General features: G+C 40.3%; 1 protein-coding gene across 3 annotated transcripts in view; it reads left to right on the top strand.

The window, feature by feature from the left end:
• Nucleotides 1-19518, top strand: part of LOC139990713 (ras-related and estrogen-regulated growth inhibitor) — an 85029-nt gene that overhangs the window by 44358 nt on the left and 21153 nt on the right. For all 3 annotated transcript variants that reach the window (XM_072010178.1, XM_072010176.1, XM_072010177.1), the window contains one exon: nucleotides 17668-17849. In XM_072010178.1, the coding sequence (XP_071866279.1) occupies nucleotides 17668-17849 (182 nt within the window). The remainder of the gene's footprint in view (nucleotides 1-17667; nucleotides 17850-19518) is intronic.

Raw genomic sequence — 19518 nt, 5'->3', positions numbered from 1 at the left:
AAGCAACATTCTGTTGGTATACCGCGGGATAGATAGACGTCCGACTGATATACCCGGTAGACTTTATTTCTGTCCGTGTTCAACTCGAGAACTTTTAGTTTGCACGCAATTGTCGCGTTGCAACGCAATACGATTATAAAGCAATCATCGAGCTTTTAGAAATAGTTTAAGCAATCGACGATCGCTTGTAACCAACGAAAATCCAACGACGCAACTTGGAAAAATAGCTTAGTAGGTGCGAGTGCTAACTCGCCGAAAGATGGTACGAAGGATAAGGTAAAGGGTAAAAGTTAATCTCCAACCACGGTTTGGATAAGGGTTGAACAGGGTAAACAGTTGACAGGATAAAGGGTAAATGCCATTTTAACTAATTTTTAGCTTAACATTGTCGCAGCTAAGAGGAAGATCTTCACCCAGCACATCCATCATCGCGAAATAAATCTCGCCGAAGGTATCTCGGCACCTTCTTTTTATTTATCGCCGAGTTACTCCAGCGAGTGCTGGATCGCGCGATCCGGTAAAAAAGCGCGTGCGGAATACGCCGGAGGAAAGCTGTCGGGCCGTTGGGCACGCGCGGCGGATGCCCCAAGCTGCCAAGGAGGAACGAAAGGAGAACAACGACGACGGACGCGTCTCTTTTTGTAACCGTTGAGGCCGGTCCGTGGTGCAAGCAGCGTGCAAGCACGAGGAACACACCGCGATCGTGATGTCAATCACCAATGAAGACAGTTACCGTGCCGACTGTCACCGTGAAGATGGTCGCGGTGACAGCAGCACGCGCCTTAAGGCGCATTCACAAGACACGAGGGCCCAATCCTCGAGGCAATAAATTCTCTCTCCTTCCCTGTCTGTCTTTCTCTCTGCCCATCTGGGATGCTTGTTGCATGTTTCTTGTAAGTGAGGCTAACTGATGTAAATGCCTGCTTCGTCCGTGCTGGAACTTAATTAATCTTCTTCCCTGTATCTTCTTCGCCCTTCCACGCCCCGTTCTCGGCCAGCACTCGATCGACCGATCATTAATCATCGATTGTTCCGCGAACAATCCTGAATAACACGGAATAGGTGCACCAGGGGATGGCTTTCAGACTCGATTAAGCGTTTAATAGGTGGATTTTGTGGTTCAAGCCTGGGATGCTTTTGACAGGGACCTTGGGGTTTTGATTTCTGGATATTAGGCGTCGAGAGAAGATTAGGCCGATAGCGAAGAGATTGAGAGAAATTTAGTTTCGCAGGAATCGCAATTTTTACGAAGTAAATGCATCGTACGTGGGTATACAATATATAGGGTATATATACGTAACGATATATTGTTCGTCAATGATCAAACAATATAATTTCCGAAGTGGCAATTTAAAAACATTCTTGTAATCGTGGTACGTTTCAAGTGTAGAAAATACGTATACGAATTTGAAGAATAGGGAATGCCCTCCACCTTCTCAAATTAATGTTTCCGAACGTACATTCATGTAAGAAAATCACACAAATATTTTGATCGTTCGTCGATAACGAGATTCTACTATCTTCGTCACGAATGAACACAGTATTTGCACAAGTCTTCCTAAACAACGAACGTAAGTAGCAACCTGATCGAACTTCTGCAGTGTAATCGATAGCGAACCATAGCACCGATTCAAATTGAAACTTGGATCAGACAATATTTCGTACGTCGTAACCTAACATTTTAATCATTGCCAATCATTTCGCAAGCACTTACGTTCGCGAGATCGCAGTATCATAATGCGATCACGTAGCACGGCGACACGGCATCTACTTGATAAGCCGTACGTGCCACCATTAGGCGCACACGATAATTTTATTTGCCGGCCACTCTCGGCTTGCCCCTTCCTCTATGCGTGTACGGTACCTGGCGTGTATTTGGCTGTGCGCCGGGACGCCGAGATAAATGATGTGAACGCACTCTTAACGTTCATTTGCATCCCAACAGAGAACCACCACTACCACTTCCATCATCGCCATCGTAACCGACAAACATATACCTATGCATAAATATATACGTATATACGGATACGTATATATAGCAAGAACTATGTGGCTGTCGCGACTTCAGAATGATTTATTCCGACTTTAATCCGCGACGACGTTGAAACCTCGATGCCGATGCTCTCCGTGAGATACACGTTGACAGCTGGCCTCTGCTAATGATATTTATGAAAGTCAACTCAATTTTCAAGTAACGTCTGATGTAACGCGGAAGCGAAAGTCCTCGCTGTCGTTAGGAGGAGGTTTTCTCTTGGAACGTAGCGCAAAACGTTCCAAAGAAATCGTTGTCTCACCGTCTGCTTCGCCGCCGTGTGTGAACAGTCCACGGTACGCGATTCATATACAGGGTGAGGCAGCTGACTGCTAGCATTTCGACAGCTTTCTTGGATTTAATGTAGGCGAACGTGAGAAAATAGGTTTAGGCGAGCAACATGAGCGCTTGGTCTTCTAATTTAACGCTCTCGAGGGTGTCATAAACACACAGAATAGATATTCTTCGTAGAATCGGCGACATTCGCAGGAGATTTGAAACAGAAGTTATAAAACTACCTTACGTCGACAAACTTTTGATATTTGTAGTATTAAAGGTTCGCGAATGTCCTGTGGTTAGAAATCGATCGTAGAAACGATAACGGACCGATAATTCCTGAATGGAAGTTTATAGTAACTGGAAGCTCCCTTGTTAAAGTCTTCTATCAATCTTCTCAACGACGTATCACACCTCTCCTATGAATTTATTGTTAGAGAAGAGATTAAGAGTATCATTGAAATTTCGAAACACACAAGTACTAAGAGAAGAAGTTGAACGACACACCGTCTTCTCGAATCATCGTCCGAACCAACTTTTCACTTAAGATATTAACGAATCTTCGCGCAGCTAAACAGATAGAGGTTTATCGATCGAAGAGACGTTCTATCAACGTAGAGTAGAAATGCTATACTTGAGAATTTCCGAAAAATATATTCATATCCACAGTCTTATTTTCGTAACATCGTTACCTTCGGGATTATCAAAATAATTGGTCTCACCCTGTATAGAAAGGTGAATATCGTCCGGGAGGTGGTGAGACAGGAAACACGCTAACTCTTTGGAATCTTTCTCTTTCTCTGGCTAAAGCACACGTCGGTTCTGTGCTACGCCCTGCTTCTGAGAGGTTCCACCAAGGAACTCTGGTTCGTTCGCGGTCCCCTGGTGCACGATCGATCACGAGGATCTCGGTAGGTGTTCCAGCGGGTATAATAATAACCGGCTAACAAGGGCAGCCAGAGTTCAGGTAGGTGCACTCCTGAGAGGCACACACCGTGCACGTAGGAAGTCGAGCAACAAATGGCTAGGTGGCTGCTGCCTGGGTCCCGACCCCGTCCCGCCACGATTAATATTTCCATCGTGCATTGTTCCTCGTCACGTAAATCTCTAGCTGGTGAGATAAGCGCTTTGGAAACCGTTTATAAGGTCGATTTGTATCGTATACACGCGGTCTATCGTGCAAGGGGAACAGATTCGCACAGTACCTCCTTCCCTCTACATCGATTCCACGATTATCCTAGTGGAGAACCTCGATCGGATGTTTTTTTAGTTTCTCTCGGAAGTTATGCAAGTTCGGTTATTTCTATCTCTTCTGTTCGTTCCGCGTTTCCTTCTATTTTTTGGGCATTTCAGAAATGACTCTCGAAACATAAGGCTTCTGTTCAACAGGATATTTTCAACCATGATTTTCTAATTACGTACAACGAACGCGAGAAACGCTTGAAGTTTACGAAGTTCGATAACAGACACCCGTGTTAGAAACAATTGCGCGATATCCAATTTCGTCGAAACGCAGCAAAGAGAAACACACATGGGAGGCTCATTTTCTACGATCTTTCGCAACAACTGTTGCGAACAGAGACGCGATATATGATAAATTACGTTTGCCATAGATATATTGAAATTCCTATGTACATGCTCAGTTTGGTCTCATATTTGAATGATATAATCGCGACAACCGTGTCTCGTTACAGAACTAATTTACATAACACGCGTGATACGTACATCGAAGCTTCCTACGTTAAATATTCGAGTCTTTCGCGAGTCGGCGTGTCCTTACGTAAGTTTGACACCGGATAGCGACTCTTAAATACTTTTCTAATCATTCCTAAGAATAGCTCCGCCTTTTGCAAGTGTCCCGATACTTGTGAGCGGAGGTGTAGCACGTTGAAATCGACCAGGTGTGTTCCTTGGAACAGCGACACGATGGACGACGAGTATGCTTCGCGTGGCACACTTCCCCAATTCTCTCATTGTTCTGGCGCGCGAACCGTTCGAAATAAACGATTCCCCTTGGGAAGAAGGGAAGCGGAACGGAGCGCTGGCGAGGATCGCGATCGTCCTGGCAGCGTGGGAGGGCCGTGGTTAATTGATAATTAAGCGCGACCGGTCTACCGACCGCGCCAGCGGCCAGCGCCGAATTTAACGACGCTGTTTCTGCGCGGCATTAATCATCCGATAAATCATCGTAACGGATTTGCCTGGCTTGTATCCCGGCTGTGGCGAACGGCTAGCGGATTCGTCCCAGGAACCGTGCTGCGATGTTGATTTGCTGCGCACACTCACAATATCTTGCGAGAAATGCAAAGTTACAGAAGACCATTTTGTCTTTCAGCAATTTATTCGTGGAATTTATCGATTTGTTTATTTGTTGCGAGTACGCTACAGGCTCAATAGGCCGTGTGACGATACGAAGGTAAAACGCGCTATGAATTTAAGGAGCGTTCAGACGATCGATGTCATTGTCGATATTTCAGTTTATATTAAGTTTATATTTATTATTATTTTTCAATACGATGTCGAGGACTTCAGATATTGAAGAGTAATACTGATCGTCCGAATGATACTTTAGAAACTTCTTGAGATTCTTGTATCGGGATTATGGGCTGACTACAAATCTCTATGCTCGCTGTTATGAATGATACGCGGTGAAAAATGGAGCAAACGTATACGATATCAGTAGCGGAGATTTGCCGTGATAAGAGCACGCAGTGATTGGTTTGATTTAGATTATAGTATCGTAATATAGTAGTGTGATATTTAAGCAAGTATTGCGTTCATTCGCCAAACACGCGAATCTACGTTTCTTAGTATCCATCTTTGTAGACTGTATTTTCACCAACAGAATGACGAAATCTACCGGTGTCCGAAGATAAGTCGACGTGGTTGTATGGTTAAGACGCGATATGAATTCAGAAACGTCTTCACATTCTTGAGCAACGTTGTCGATTTCGTATGTAGATGGATTCGTTCACGTGGTTTGAGTCTTATCGTTAATACGTCGTTTTTTCTATAGGCTGTCTTCGCGAACGGATTGACAAAATTACCAATGTTCGCAATTTAGCCAGACGAAGACTCGGTCTCCTCGGGAAATCAAACTTTTACGATTTAATCTAAACTACTTGGTATATTTACTCCAATTTATTTTTTTACGCTCTAAAAGTTTAGAAATTTCTCCAAGATAGTTAAGTAGATTTGAGAAACGATCCTGATCATTGATCCCTATGGATGATCGGCAGAAGGCCTTGGAAAAAATCAGCCTCGTTGTACGTAAGCTCGAAACGCGACAAGCTGGAGGTAAAAACGGTAACGAGCTTATTTCTGGTTCCGAGAATGTCGGGTGATAACATCCTTGGACGATCGTTAGATCCATAAGATACGATCGACTCGAGAACTTTTGTCAATTATTGTTCGTTTTTATTCGCGTGACTTTTTCCACTCCACACCATCGCCGAGCTTTAGGGGAACATAATGTTCGCCTTTTTACAACGCACGCGAAAATAACTCGCTTTCACGACGAAGGGAAACAAAGGACAAGCGATACTTTGTTTCTTTTTAGTGATTTAAGGTGTGGTAGTTAAAAAAAAAAAAACGATATTACAGTGGTGGGTGGCTTGAAAGCGTCAATGGCCTTTAAAATTCCATTCGTCCATACGGGATGCCTGGGGATTTTACGGATTTTGGTAATATGCATTTAAAAATGAATGCAAGGGACATTTTAATAGCGAGGAAAATATCGTATGCTTAATATGGTATGAAATATCGGTACTTGCAATTTTATTTATTATTGGTATAGTATAAGAAATTGTAATTTATATATGTTGGTAATATCGTAGAAATTATTCACGTCATTTCAATAGTACCTTAAATGGAATTAAGAAGCTTACGTATTGCAAATTATATTAAAGCATACGTGTCAGAGTATATCGCAAGGTATCTTCCACCAATATTAATCTTAGAATCGTACATCCTCCAAATCCAAAAAATTGTACATCACTCGCTGTTTGAAAAATTAAATATCTACCACGTATAACGCTGTGTAATTCGAAACAATTCAAATCTACACAAATGATATATTTTTTAAATACACTTTTTCAATCTTACTTCATTCACCGTTAATCTTCCCAGTATTGGAATCAAAAGATTCTATTATAATAATTACGAACTCCTAGATTCCCGAGTAGTAAATTGAAAAATTCGAAACACCTTCGCAAGCGAAGAAAATTGTCTTTGTGGAAGGTTAAAGATCGCGAACGACGCTTTCTTCTCGCCAGACGACCATCACTGAAATTCTGCTAATCGTCGAATTCCCACGTGTGCAAATAAACCGCGGAAACGCGTCAAAGCACCGATGCAATTTTTAAAAACGTTCGACGCGGTAGCCTCTCCGAAAATAGCTATGGCTGTGGCCAGGAACAAAGAGGCGACCGTCGGAAGGGCCATTTTTCATCGGCGTAGCCCGACGCTAAAGGACTCGAGCCAGCATTAATTATTTCCCTTCGGCAGATACTTGTAACAGCCTCGTGACCGGTTGGTAATTAAGGTCAGGCGAAACGAGAAAAGCTGCGCGTACCATTTTATGCAACCGCGTGTCGTCCACCCCTTTTAACCCTTTTGCAGCGATACTCCGTTTACCGGCATTGTCCGGCTTAATGAACGGGGATAATAAGCAGACTCGGAATATTTACGTAAACGTGTGTCTCTACTGAAAACAGCTAAAGAAACGGAGACTAAAAATTTGTTTTGTCGCGAGTAGATTGGCGATATGCGGCAAAAGATACGAGACTTAAGCGACAAGCGTCGTTGATTGAATATCGCGGCGAGTACCACATACTTTGGATATTTTACATGTTTTGTATACTTTTGTACATTTTATATATTTTTACATAAACACCCATAGAGCGGAATTAGCAGAGTGTTTTGACAATTCGCTGTTTATTTTGCATGCTGCGTATGATTTATGTTGAGCCATCTCTCAAGTAACATGGTCACTTTGGTAGCCAAGTTTGAAACAAGTTTGAAGTTGCTACTATTGGAGTTTCAGAAAAATTGGAACAGGAAACTTAACAGGGAGAGACGACGAATTACGAATGCACGAGAAAATTCATCGCCGATGTATCGCTAACATTTTTTATTCTCTTCTAGCATACGAAAAGCAACGACTAAATTACTTACGGGATGACCTAATACTTTTCCCATGTATAAGAGCGTATTTTTATTAAATATACGTAAACAAACGGTATGGTGAATATTTTATTGAGCCAGCCTTCGCGATCTGAGGATTAAACATCTCTTAAAGGATAAAGATGGCATTATATTAGAAACGTCAACAGAGATTCGAACGGTTATGCAGGCCCATTGACCAGTTTCGTTGGCTCGTGAGGCGAGTTCAATGGAATCGAGATATTCCACCTTTCCCTTGTGTATCGCGTTACAACGCCGCTTTCATTCGACTTCGTCAGGTAGTATGCGAACCGAAACTGTCTTAAACTCGCGCCAAGCCACCCACGCGCGACCTGATACTCTATCTTTCAGCTGATACGACTAGGTGGACGTCTATATAAAGAATAACAGTACATTTCGCGAGTAGAGACAGCCTGTGCGACCGGATAGAATACCTGGCAGCGAACGTCATACGATAGAACGAGTCCAAGAGGAAAATTAAGTAATATAACAGATCAGTGTCATTCTTTCATTCGTCGTTCGATTTTCCGCCCTTTGCTTCGTCTTTTTGTATCGAATGTCTGGGTAAGGCTAAAATCGGCGAAGATGTAGATTATTTTAACCGTTTATAGTCCACTGATAGCGCTAAACACACGTTGATAGCGTGGAAATTGTATTGTAATTTGTCGATGGTATCATAGATAAGGAAAGGAAAAGGCAAGGAAGTTCGTCGTCCAAGCAATACATTTACGAACATTTTTGGACTTTTCGTGATAGAGCTGTCGATTTCAATGTGCCGAAATTGTTGAACGATTTTGTCACAAAAATTTTCAGAAAATAACTTTACGATTCGTTATATTGGTAGTAAATCTTTTCAACGTAGAATCTGTAATTATAGAAGACCTCCTTGGTGTATCGAATTTTTAATTACAAATTTTAATATCGGATGCTGGTATACGTGTAACTTAGAACAATCTTCTTCTTCTTTAACCCATTTGAAATTATTCTTCTTGGCTAAGAATTTCGTTCGTCTGCAGAGATTTATCCTGTTAACAGGCTACGGACTTTACTTACACTTTTATGCATTTACGATAAACTTGAAGATACGAAGAGCCACAGAATGCATATAATATACAAAGGACACAGAACATCCAAAGTGAAATGCTCGTTGTAATGTTCTGTAGACGAAACATTATGAAATTGCATAAAAATCCGTAGTCTGCTTATCGATCAATCCTCGTGCTGCAACTAAAAGAGTCACTTTGTTGAAGAACAAAATATGGAAGAAATGAAACGTCCGAAGTATATAGTAGCTGCTGATTTTAAAATCAGATAAAATATGAATATTCGAACTTTATACGCGTCAACCTAACGTAATACCTTCTTCCTCTTCGCACAGAAGACAAGCGAGTGGTAGCATAATCCTCTTGGAAGAGGAATCGAATGGTAATTAAGACACGACAGAGGAATCGTCTGTGAAACGAACGACACACGGTGGGCGGAGATGGCTGTTGGAAATTCGATTTTAATACCCGGGAGGGGGATCGAGTCGTAAACGTCGCCGATTTTATGAAGTCATTCAGCTTTTCCCTCCCGCGGCAATAAAACGTGTTTCCTCTGCGTGAAGTATTAACCAGAAAGGATCGACCTGTCGTAAATCTTACGGCATTGCGTGTCTTTTGTACGCCCATTTAGGAAGTCACGTCTATGAAAGATCGATCGCTTGAGATCGTGGTTACCGTTGCGAAAAGGAATTAAGAAAAGAGAATGGTTTGAGTCAACACAGGTGAAACGAAACGGTGATAAAATGTCATTGATCGTTGCTGGTTATTTCGAGAAAATTAATTGGAGTTACTGATGCAAGATTACGGGTGATTAATCTTTTCACGCAACCATTTCTTTCTATATTGCGTAAAGCGTTAAATTAACCTTTATGCGACCAACCGAGGGGTATAAGTAAGTTAAGTGTTTAAAACTTTTGCATAGATTTAAGTCAAAATATCCAAAGAATGGAGATCTGGAGGACTCTTGAGAAATATGGAACTAGGGTTGATTTTAAAATCAGTTCTTATTATTTTCTACCCTATTACGATTTTTTTTTTTTTTTTTTTTTAATAAAATAAAATGTACGAAAATGGTTTCAATTTTGTATTGAATATCTTCTTAAGCCATTATAATCGATTACTAAAATTTCCGGTCGAATTACATGTTGCTTCTAGCTTAAAAAGTATCTCAAGTTTGAAGGACACATGCAAAAATTGTTATTGGTACGTATGATGTGTCTTCACTACGATCGATCACCGAAATTAGACGGAGCTTGAAATATAAAAATTTCTGGCTCCCAGCAAGGCGAAATAAACTACTTCTCGTGATCACCGAATGGCCACGAATTCTCAGCTAATGGATTAATCACATCTTCTTTCTCCCCTCGACATATCCTCAAACAATCGTCAACGTCATCGTACACCTGTGCTCTCATCGTTCGACGTTTAACGCAGCGCCGACAAGAAAAACTTCACTTACTCCCCTGACTATTCTCTCCTTTCCCTTCTAATTACGATCTTGCCGTGGAACAGGACACGTGACTGGTGTTCGTAAGCGAGCCCTTGAAAAGGGGCATTGTTTCGTTGCGGAAGAAGCGTTCAGGGACACGATAGAAGCAGAAAAGATATTGCCAGGCCGCGTCATGCCGTGTCGTGGACAGTTCCACTCTTCTGCGAGCCTCTTATGCGAGTGCATGTGCGATGTAACAAAGTGCACGCGTTTAATAGGAAAGCATAGGCGTGCAATAGGTAAAATATGTATGTTGGTTGGTATAATCAACACGACGAACTGTTTGACGCTGCATGAAATTCCAAGGATCAGACTTCGCAAGGATGTAGACTCGTATAATTACTAAATTGCGGGTTTCCATGCAAATTCATATTTTTGAGAATACAATTAAAATAGTAGAGCCTCGGTAGAAAATTGTTTTTATCTATCGCGTATTATAGAAAGCACTGTAATTTGCATATTTTATACGTATTGTTTTCTTTTTGTTTTACATATATTACGCGCATTCTGTGCAATTTTACACTTTCAAATACAAACGTATAAAGATGCACGATCTAATAATTACAGTATTTCGATTGCCTATATGAGGTCTGTTAAAAGTAAAATTTAACAATCCTTCGTTCAAAATCCTACGAGGTGCATAATTATTTAAAGACGAAGATTGCCTCGAGTAAGAAATAAAACTTCTTTGCGCAAGCGAGTTTCAAAGGTTTTGCGCCATTCAAAATGATACACCGGTGAAGTACAGTCAAACAGACGTCTTAAAAGCACCATAAAATTGAAGTCCACCTTACTGTCTAACGATCGCGTTACTTCTGTTTGTCGTTGCTTCGAGAAAATTACGCGCATACTTGCTTAGCAAATAATGATACACCGGAATGACAGAGGCGATCTTTATGCCTGCTATTCAACATCGTCTTGCAGCCTCCATCGAGGACTCGTTAAATGTCTGAAATAAATCTTAAAAAAGTTTTTACACGTCTAACGTTGAATTACAAAATGAAAAGTTCATGGGAAAAATTGAAAAAAAAAAGAAAGAAAAAAGGTTGTAATTATTTTATCGAATGATGTACGAATCGTTTCTTTCGACCAATGTTTCCATATATAACACATTCCACTTCCGTTTATCCAAATAGAACTTCCATCTGTCTGGGAGATGGAAACCTTGCGTGTAACCTTGAAGTTGCTTTTTCGCTGTACTCCTCGTATTTGGTAATACTACTCGAATTTATAAAGTTACCCAATCGATAACTTTCGAATATCAAAGAATGCCCATTGAATCTGAAACGAACATGTCATTTGACTACATACCTTAGCTAATTAAAGCGATCACCTGGAAGACCGTTTGTATCCTGATTTGGTAATCTAATTAACTTTCTTTCTGTTCGCTGATTAGGTTTCGAGTCGTCGAATCTTTTAAGTGAAAGCTATTCTCTTAAACTACGTAACTGCATATTCAGCTTCTACGAGATGTAGAATATTTCGTAGAAAATATTCTTTTGCATGTGGAAGAGGATCAAATGTAGTAGTACTGAATCGGTAGAGCTTAAGGTTAGGAATCTTTCAATTCGAAAGTTATTTTCAGTGAAAGAGCGATACGATACTTTTTATTTTTCTATCGTTGGAAAATTTCTTAAATTCGAAGGAGGCATGGAAGGATCGTCAGTGATACGCATGATTTTTTTAATTTTAAAGCATTAGAGATCTTTCTGCTCGTTAAAACGAGAATAAGATTATCGTCGCGAAAATTGTGAACAGAAGAAAACCACAGTGTTAATACACATAAAAATTCATTTCCTAATGGAATTTCAAAATGTTTTGTACAGCACGCACGATACAGGAAGGTCCGTAACTGATGATACAAATGTGTACGGGTTGATTGTACGAGAAAAGATAAGGCGAAGATGCAAAATAAAATTGTTCCACGGGTTTGGTTTACGAAAAAAACAAGTTCGAAAATTAAACTTGTCTAATTTTGCAACGAACAAGAGTAAATAATCGACAGCAGGTTAAGCTCCGTGTGAAAATAAGTAAAAAATGTGGAATAAAATATTTTCACAAGACGCTTTGTTCCCGAGAGGCAAGAATTTGTACAATGCCATGCACAAATGTACCATTCTTAACTGAACATGTTCAAACTTTATTTCTTCGAGAACGAGGGCTTAAGCGAAGAAATTCTATCTCACGATCTTGATTTATTTTCGCACGTACAACAACCTTCTGCTGATTGTTTGCTCATACGCAAAGTGATCTGCGCTAAGCCAAGTTCAAGTACACTCGATAAATTTTCGAACTCGATTTCCTCACGAACGAAGCATTGTACGAAGAAATCTTATCCCGTACTTCCCACTTGCTTTTTCACGTAGAATCACCACCACCGTGCCCGCTTCTACCACCCCAGTCACGGGCCACCCTGTGCATTCGCGGAACGTGTCCACAAACGTTGCAATATGCTTTGCATTTTGAACCTGCGCGCAAAAAGGCGACTCGCCACAGGATACCGGAATCGAAGCGTGTTTACGGAACTGTTACGGAGAGAAGGACCCTCGCAGAGAGGTCGCAAAGCGGAGTGCTGTAATCGAGGGCCGCGTTATTAGCAGACAATATCGGTATCTGGTCCCGCGAATAGTCGCGGATCGTTATCTACGCGATGGTACACGCAACGGAGACATAACTTGTTCCGGATGATCGTCGCTTATCCCGCGGGATCGCGTGGGCGTTAAAGCGCGCGCGGTTCTCTCGCCCACCTGAATCGATTTCAAATGGACAACACAACCGTCGTCTGTCGCTCGTTTCGTTCTATCCGAGTGTCCTGTTAACGGTCGACGCAGTTAAAAACCGACACCGATCGCGTTTAGCCACGGGATCCTTTTACGACTTTCCGTGTTTCTCGTTACGAAGCCGTGGGATTTGTTAAGCTTCGTCGTTTCGGTAATTGTTGGCGGGTCGTTAGGAATAGCAGCCGTGTTTTACGAACAGTATGAGCCAGTGATGGTCTTTTCAGAGGATTGAGCGATAAGCTAAACGAGTCTGCTGTCGCGAAATGGAATATACTGGCAGGAGATTATCAAAAGGATATAACGGATAGCGTAAATTGAAACGTTGTAAGGTTTTTCTCGTTTGTCATAGTTTTCCTTAAATATTAGTAGGAATATTATTTATATTAATATGGTTAGATCAGGTCTGTTGTTGGTTCATTATCGGTATAGAAGTGCGTGATATTTATTTTTAATATATTTAATCTAAATTATTCAATAACTTAAAGCGCATTATTTTCAAAAATATCAGATAAAAATTCAGTCCTGTTATTAACTATAATTTGTAAAGAAAATGTTTCTCGCAATTCTAAGAATATATTCATTCCTGAAACAGTTAATTAACACACGTTAATCACGTTCCATCTCTATCCACAGCGAGTTAAATCCACAAGATTTCGTGTCGGTTTAAACTATCTCTCGAACTGCCAAACATTATTCGAAACAATGTTTGAAGCGCAAAATATTATATGGAAGAGAGTTTCATTTTCGAAACATTCATACCGATCTCATTCACAACAATTAAAAAGTAAATATTTGGCTGCCTACGTTCTTCGATATGAATTCCAATCGAAATGTTTAAAACTTCTGAAATTGTCGGTGAAACAATGTCAAACGAAAACATTCCCGTTAACTCGCCCGAAATCCTTGCGAAATCCGCTCTATTTCCAAAACAACGAGCAACGAAACCGGCCAATCGATCGTCCCTACTGTCGTGACATCGACGAATCGTTTCGTCAGTAAAATTAATTGCATGTCCGTTCCTGGAATTGTTGTGAATCATATCGAGTGTTTATCGAGTGCAGCGATACGCGTTGCCACATGGACAAACACCATGCGAAACGATTTCACAACGAACGACTCGTGAGCCCCTGCGTTACGTAATTCGACGTGCTATCCTGAACCACGCTTCGATTACCATCGATCGTTAAATATGTATGAGAGATTTAACCCTCTGTGGGCAAACTGGGTCGTCGTTGGCGAAATTTCGTCCTTGAATTTCGCCCGGAAAGAATTTTGATTTCTTCTGGAGAACGCTCGAAAAATTTGAATCGAATGGACGCGTCAATGTTATCAGCGTGTACACGCGTCTTCTTGACGAATGATCGTTCAATTTTCGACTCGATGAATTTTAATAGAGAAATTTAGAAAGACAAAGACAGCCATTAAGGGATGAGATTAAAATAAGTTAGTTAAATTAAGATTATATTATCATAGGTAGAAAAGACATACGGCTTCTAGGAAAGGATATTTCATTATCTATTTTAATCACTACAATTAATAAGCTTGAAATAGTACAGAAATGGAGTTTTAGAAAGATTGCTCTAGGTTGTAATTTTCTAATTTCAGTGGCATTTATTGAGACGTAGAATCGAGGATATTATAGAATAAGCGCAGTTATAAATCCCATTTAAGAAATTATACCCAGTGATTTTTTCATATTTCAGTATGTTATAGCCTGTATCATTAAATTATTACGTTCGTTATTGGTAATTAAAAGTCTTCGAAATAAACGATACAATTAATTTTGACATGTTAAACGCGACTCGTGCAAAAAGTGGGACGTCTGAAGGAAAATGCAACGTTCTCCTCGACCGTAAAGGGTTAGAAAGCATACATGGACATCGGATAATGGAGGATGGAAGTGGGTAGTAAATCATGGAATAGACCATGTCAAAACGTCCTTCAATATATCATTGTAGGAACGTGCTTAAGGAAATGTCGTAGGTGTGAGAAAATTCTTCGGACATCAGGTAGGTATGATTGAGATGTTTGAAAAACAAGAATTCGAAGATTGACTACGTCTAAAAGTCATTTTCTTGGTACTAAGAGAGTTATTTATAGATGTACAAAATTTACATTCGAGCTAGGTGCCATAGCTTCCAAGTACGTATAACGTTACGACATACAGGAAACTATTAAAACAGTGAATTTTTTAATCATTAGCCTACGTCACAAGATATTTCCAAACTGCCTTTGACTTTCCCATAATCTCGTTCTTAAAACTGTCGATCATCTCCAAGTTTCTACTTTCTTTCAATAAACTGAAGTTTTGCTTGCAAGCGTTCAATTCTCAGGATCGTTATTACACACAGTAAGTGATCTTTATCACAATTTCACAATGATGTAATAATTTCCTAATCTTTCAAAGAAATCTTCCAACATCCTCTCAAGTATAATTTTCAAATATTTTCAATAGTTCCCGAATTACCTAAACATCCTATTTCGCTGCAACAGATTCGTCCATCCAAAGCAAACTTCCAAATGTTACACCAAAATATAATAGCGACGTTTCACTCTCTCAGAACAACCACCTTTAAATTTCAACACTGGCGTCTTCAACCAAATCCTCTACCTATCCTAACCTTGAAAAGACATCTCCACAGAGTCATCACAGCCTCGATCACTGTCATCTTCGAATCGGCAGAAACAGCACTTCCATCCCGTTTCCCGTATCAATCAACCAAACGAACATCGTATACTTCGCCGGCCTGCCAGGTGTTTGTTTCCGCGTCCTTCGAAAAATCCCTCTTCCTCCGTTGTGACAGACGTCCTCGAGATCGTGCCAATTATAGTGACCAGATGCCAGGCTTGGCGATTTAGCAGATGGAAAAGGTTCACGGCCACGACGATCACCTTGGTCGATCCCGCGAGACTAATGCGCTTAGACCCTTCCTTCCTATACACACCGATCGTCGATGATCACGATCTCGTCGATCCTGTTCCCGGGTAATAATTACCGGCTGGCTGTCAGTGCCAGGTCAATGGGAAAGCATTGGAACGGTTACGAGAATCGACAGCTTCCGCGGGTCGTTAAACCTGAAACGCTTCTCGCTGCCGTGCGCCACCAGGATACGTGGCTCCGCGACTCTTTTCGTCGTGATCGATGCATTAGCAATTAGAACGCGGAATTGGGTCTCTCTCTCTCTCTCTCTCTCTGTCTGTCGATGATTCTCTTCCTTTCAATTGGAAATCGATCGAGTCGTTGTGTAAGACGAATCTGGTTAGAGATGTAGAGCTACAAGTGGTGATTAGGTAGCAGGTTTCTAATTGCTTTAGCAACGATTTAAACAAGAATTTTGGAAGAATTTTAGGGAATTTAGAGAATCGAAGCATTGCGCGTTGGAGGTTGCTTTGCTTGATCGTTTGGCGGGAGATATAGCTTGGGGTGCTAAGTGATTTGATTTGTATGCTTTGTACAATAGCAGCACGAGGAATAGTTTAGGTTGCGTAGGATTCTTCGAGGGAAAAGATTTTGGAAATTCGATACAAAATAATAATATTAGGATCTAGGGATCGTACACAATAGCTTATAATGAAATGATTTTGTAAATTTTCTGTAGAATAGGATATACAAACGCGTGGAATATTTAGAGCAAAGATTCGAGGAATCTGGTTTTACTCTGTAAGCAAAGTTAAATCAAACTCATTAGCTAGTTTCGATTAAAGAAATAACGCAAAGATTACGAGTCAAAGTAGACTAGCATAAACGAATCTTTAACTAGCGTACTACATAAAGCGAAAGCTCGTTTCCACGAAACGACACGATTCTCGAAACGTCTGAAAGAATCGTAAAGGAAGTGACTACGATCTTCTTCTCGTGGTGCAGCAGGTCGGAAGTGTTTCGAGCATCGACGATCGGTCGGAAGGTCAGAGGTGAGGCCTCGAGCGTGCCTCGAAAATAGAACGTGGTCACGTGGTGGGTACCGGTTTAGGCCGTTTCTATTTCAATTATCGCGCGACCGGGCAATTTGCTGGCGTTTAATCGCCGCCGAATCGCCGGCTAGCTTCGAGCTCGATTATAATTCTCTTCTCCACGTGTGTATACGTGGGGTTAGAGCAAAGTGAAACGGCGCGCGTGCGCGACCATCCGAGATCTAGATCGGGACTTTCCAGCCGCTCGTTCAGGAATGTTGATTAACGTGTTAATTAAGCGGCGCCGTTGATGCAAAAATTCGAACTGGTAGAAATGAGAAGAAAATTATTTCTCGTCGTGTATCTCGTTTTTCGTTTACGGTGGTTCAATGAAATTCAGCTCTTTTCTCGAAGGGATAAGATAATGTTCGGGTCGAAAGTGAAATCGAAATTTTCTTCTCTCTCTCTCTCTCTCTCTCTCTCTCTCTCTGTTTGTTTTTAAAGTTATTCCGCGGGAGGAAAACTGGAAGTTACATGGACCCAGTTTCGTCTGTGGCTTACGTAAGAGAAAAGTTGCCACGATTATCCCGCCATTTTTTCCCCAACTTTCTAAAATTTCTAAGTGTTACGTTACGTCCAGTGGAATGGTTCGATCAAGTTCGAGAAGTTGAGCAGAATTTAACGCCAGATTCCTTCTTCTACTTACGATTTTCAGTCTCTTGGATATTTCTCATATCGAGTAGAATAGTACGACAGAGACGAGTTTATGCAAATTTCAGTCTCTGTAGAACGATCTTTAATCGATCGAAACAAGTTCATTTTTTTCTACTTGATTCGTTTCATTTACATTCTGTACCATTTAATAGCAACTTCGTCATTGTTTGCTCGATCGCTATTTAATTCTGCTTTTTATCTCGCTTTCTATTCGATAGTCGTACTAATCTTTTTTCTTTCGTTTGTCTTTTTTTTCAGGAAAATGGTTGTCTTTACTCTCACATACGATGGGGCGAGGCTTTCGTGGTCGTTTACAGCGTGACGTGCAAACGAAGTTTTCAGGAAGCTCGCGGATTGCTGAAGCAACTGGCTGACTTACGTCTGCCATCCTACTTCACTGCTCTGTTGCTCGGCAACAAGAGAGATCTGGATCATGCTCGGTGAGTGTTAGATCCAACTATACGCGTTAAGATTAGCGAATTAAAGGTCACAGCCGCTGCGGAGATTAATTCGGTATTCTAGTACGGCAACATGCTCGCATAAACGATAATATCTCGACGATTCTATACCGAACATTTTTTGGCATTTTAATAATTTTCCTTCGGTTAAGTTCTATTAATCGTCGTGAATATCGAAATATCTAACCGAGTTACACGATATTAGATCGATGTGAAAATATCAGTCCGCGATTCTACATATACTGTTGTTTTATACAGAATACTAAGTCCCGTTAGCGCTGTAACAGAGAACTATAAAAGAGATTTTCAGTTTAGAGAACCGATTGACGTAATCTTATTACCACTACAAACGTAAATGGCTTAGTAAGGTTTCCGTGTCAGAAAGTTATCAGAAAATACAAATATCAAGTCCATAATAATTCTACATAATTTTATTAACATAACTGCTTCCAATAAGAATATTTCGATATTTTGTACCTAAAAGTTATCGGGAAGCATAAATATCGAGTCTAAAAGTTTGGAAAGTTGTTTGATATAATGTTATTAACTGAACGAGTCACCTCGACCACTTCAATGTCTCTCGTTTTTGTATGAAAAAGCTATCAGGAAACATAAATATCAAAGAACCTATAATCTTGTAGAATTAAAATCCAAAAAATTATCAGAAAATCCGAGTCTAAAATAAAGCGCAGGTCCAAACGAGATCCAAGTTTAAGTACCAAGCGTAAAAGTTTAGAAAGTTGCTCGACATAATTTTATTAACTTAACAGCTTCAAACAAAAATATTCTCGTCTTTTATATCCAAAAATTATCAGGAAATATAAATATCAGGTCTAAGAGTTCAGAAGATTGCTCGACATAAATTTATTAACTGAACAGCTTCGAACAAAAATATTCTCATCTTTTATATCCAAAAATTATCAGGAAATATAAATATAAGGTCTAAGAGTTCAGAGGATTGCTCGACGTGGTTTTATTAACAAACCGAATCACCTCGATCACTTTAGTGTCTCGGTCTTTTGTATCAAAAAATTATCAGGAAACATAAATACCAAAGAACCTATAATCTTCTAGAATTAGAAACGAAAAAATGATCAGAGAATATAAATATCAAGTGTAAAAGTTTAGAAAGTTGCTCGACATAATTTTATTGACGCAACAACTTCAAACAAATATATCCTGCTCTTTCATGTCCAAAAATTATCAACAACTATAAATACCAAGCCTGAGAGTTTAGAGAATCAGCCGACATGATTTTATTAACAGAACGAATCATCTCGACCACTTCAATGCGTCGATCTTTTGTATCAAAAAATTTCTATCAGGAAACATAAATATCAGAGAACCTGTCATCTTCTAGTTCGAGCCCCAAATACATTATGCATATTACGTTACAGGATTTTCCATGGTTGAAAAGTTAATATTTTTTAAACTGAATAGTGAAGAAGAAAAAAGAAAAGGAGTCGATCCGTTATACTGGAACCACTCGTAAGAAAGACAGGGATCCGACGATCGAATGGAAGGCCAAGGCCGTTCGAATTTTCCAAGCGACTAGCACCGACGATACAAAGGAAAAACTTGGAAGTGGCGATCGACGTGGCCGATCGAAATCGCGTCGACTAATCGGATCGAGCGATTCTCGACGCGCTCG

The sequence above is a fragment of the Bombus fervidus genome, chromosome 9 (genome assembly GCF_041682495.2).
Source record: "Bombus fervidus isolate BK054 chromosome 9, iyBomFerv1, whole genome shotgun sequence".
Classification (NCBI taxonomy): Eukaryota; Metazoa; Arthropoda; class Insecta; order Hymenoptera; family Apidae; genus Bombus; species Bombus fervidus.
Note: the sequence above shows the minus strand (reverse complement) of the source record. Positions and strands in the feature narration are given on the sequence as shown.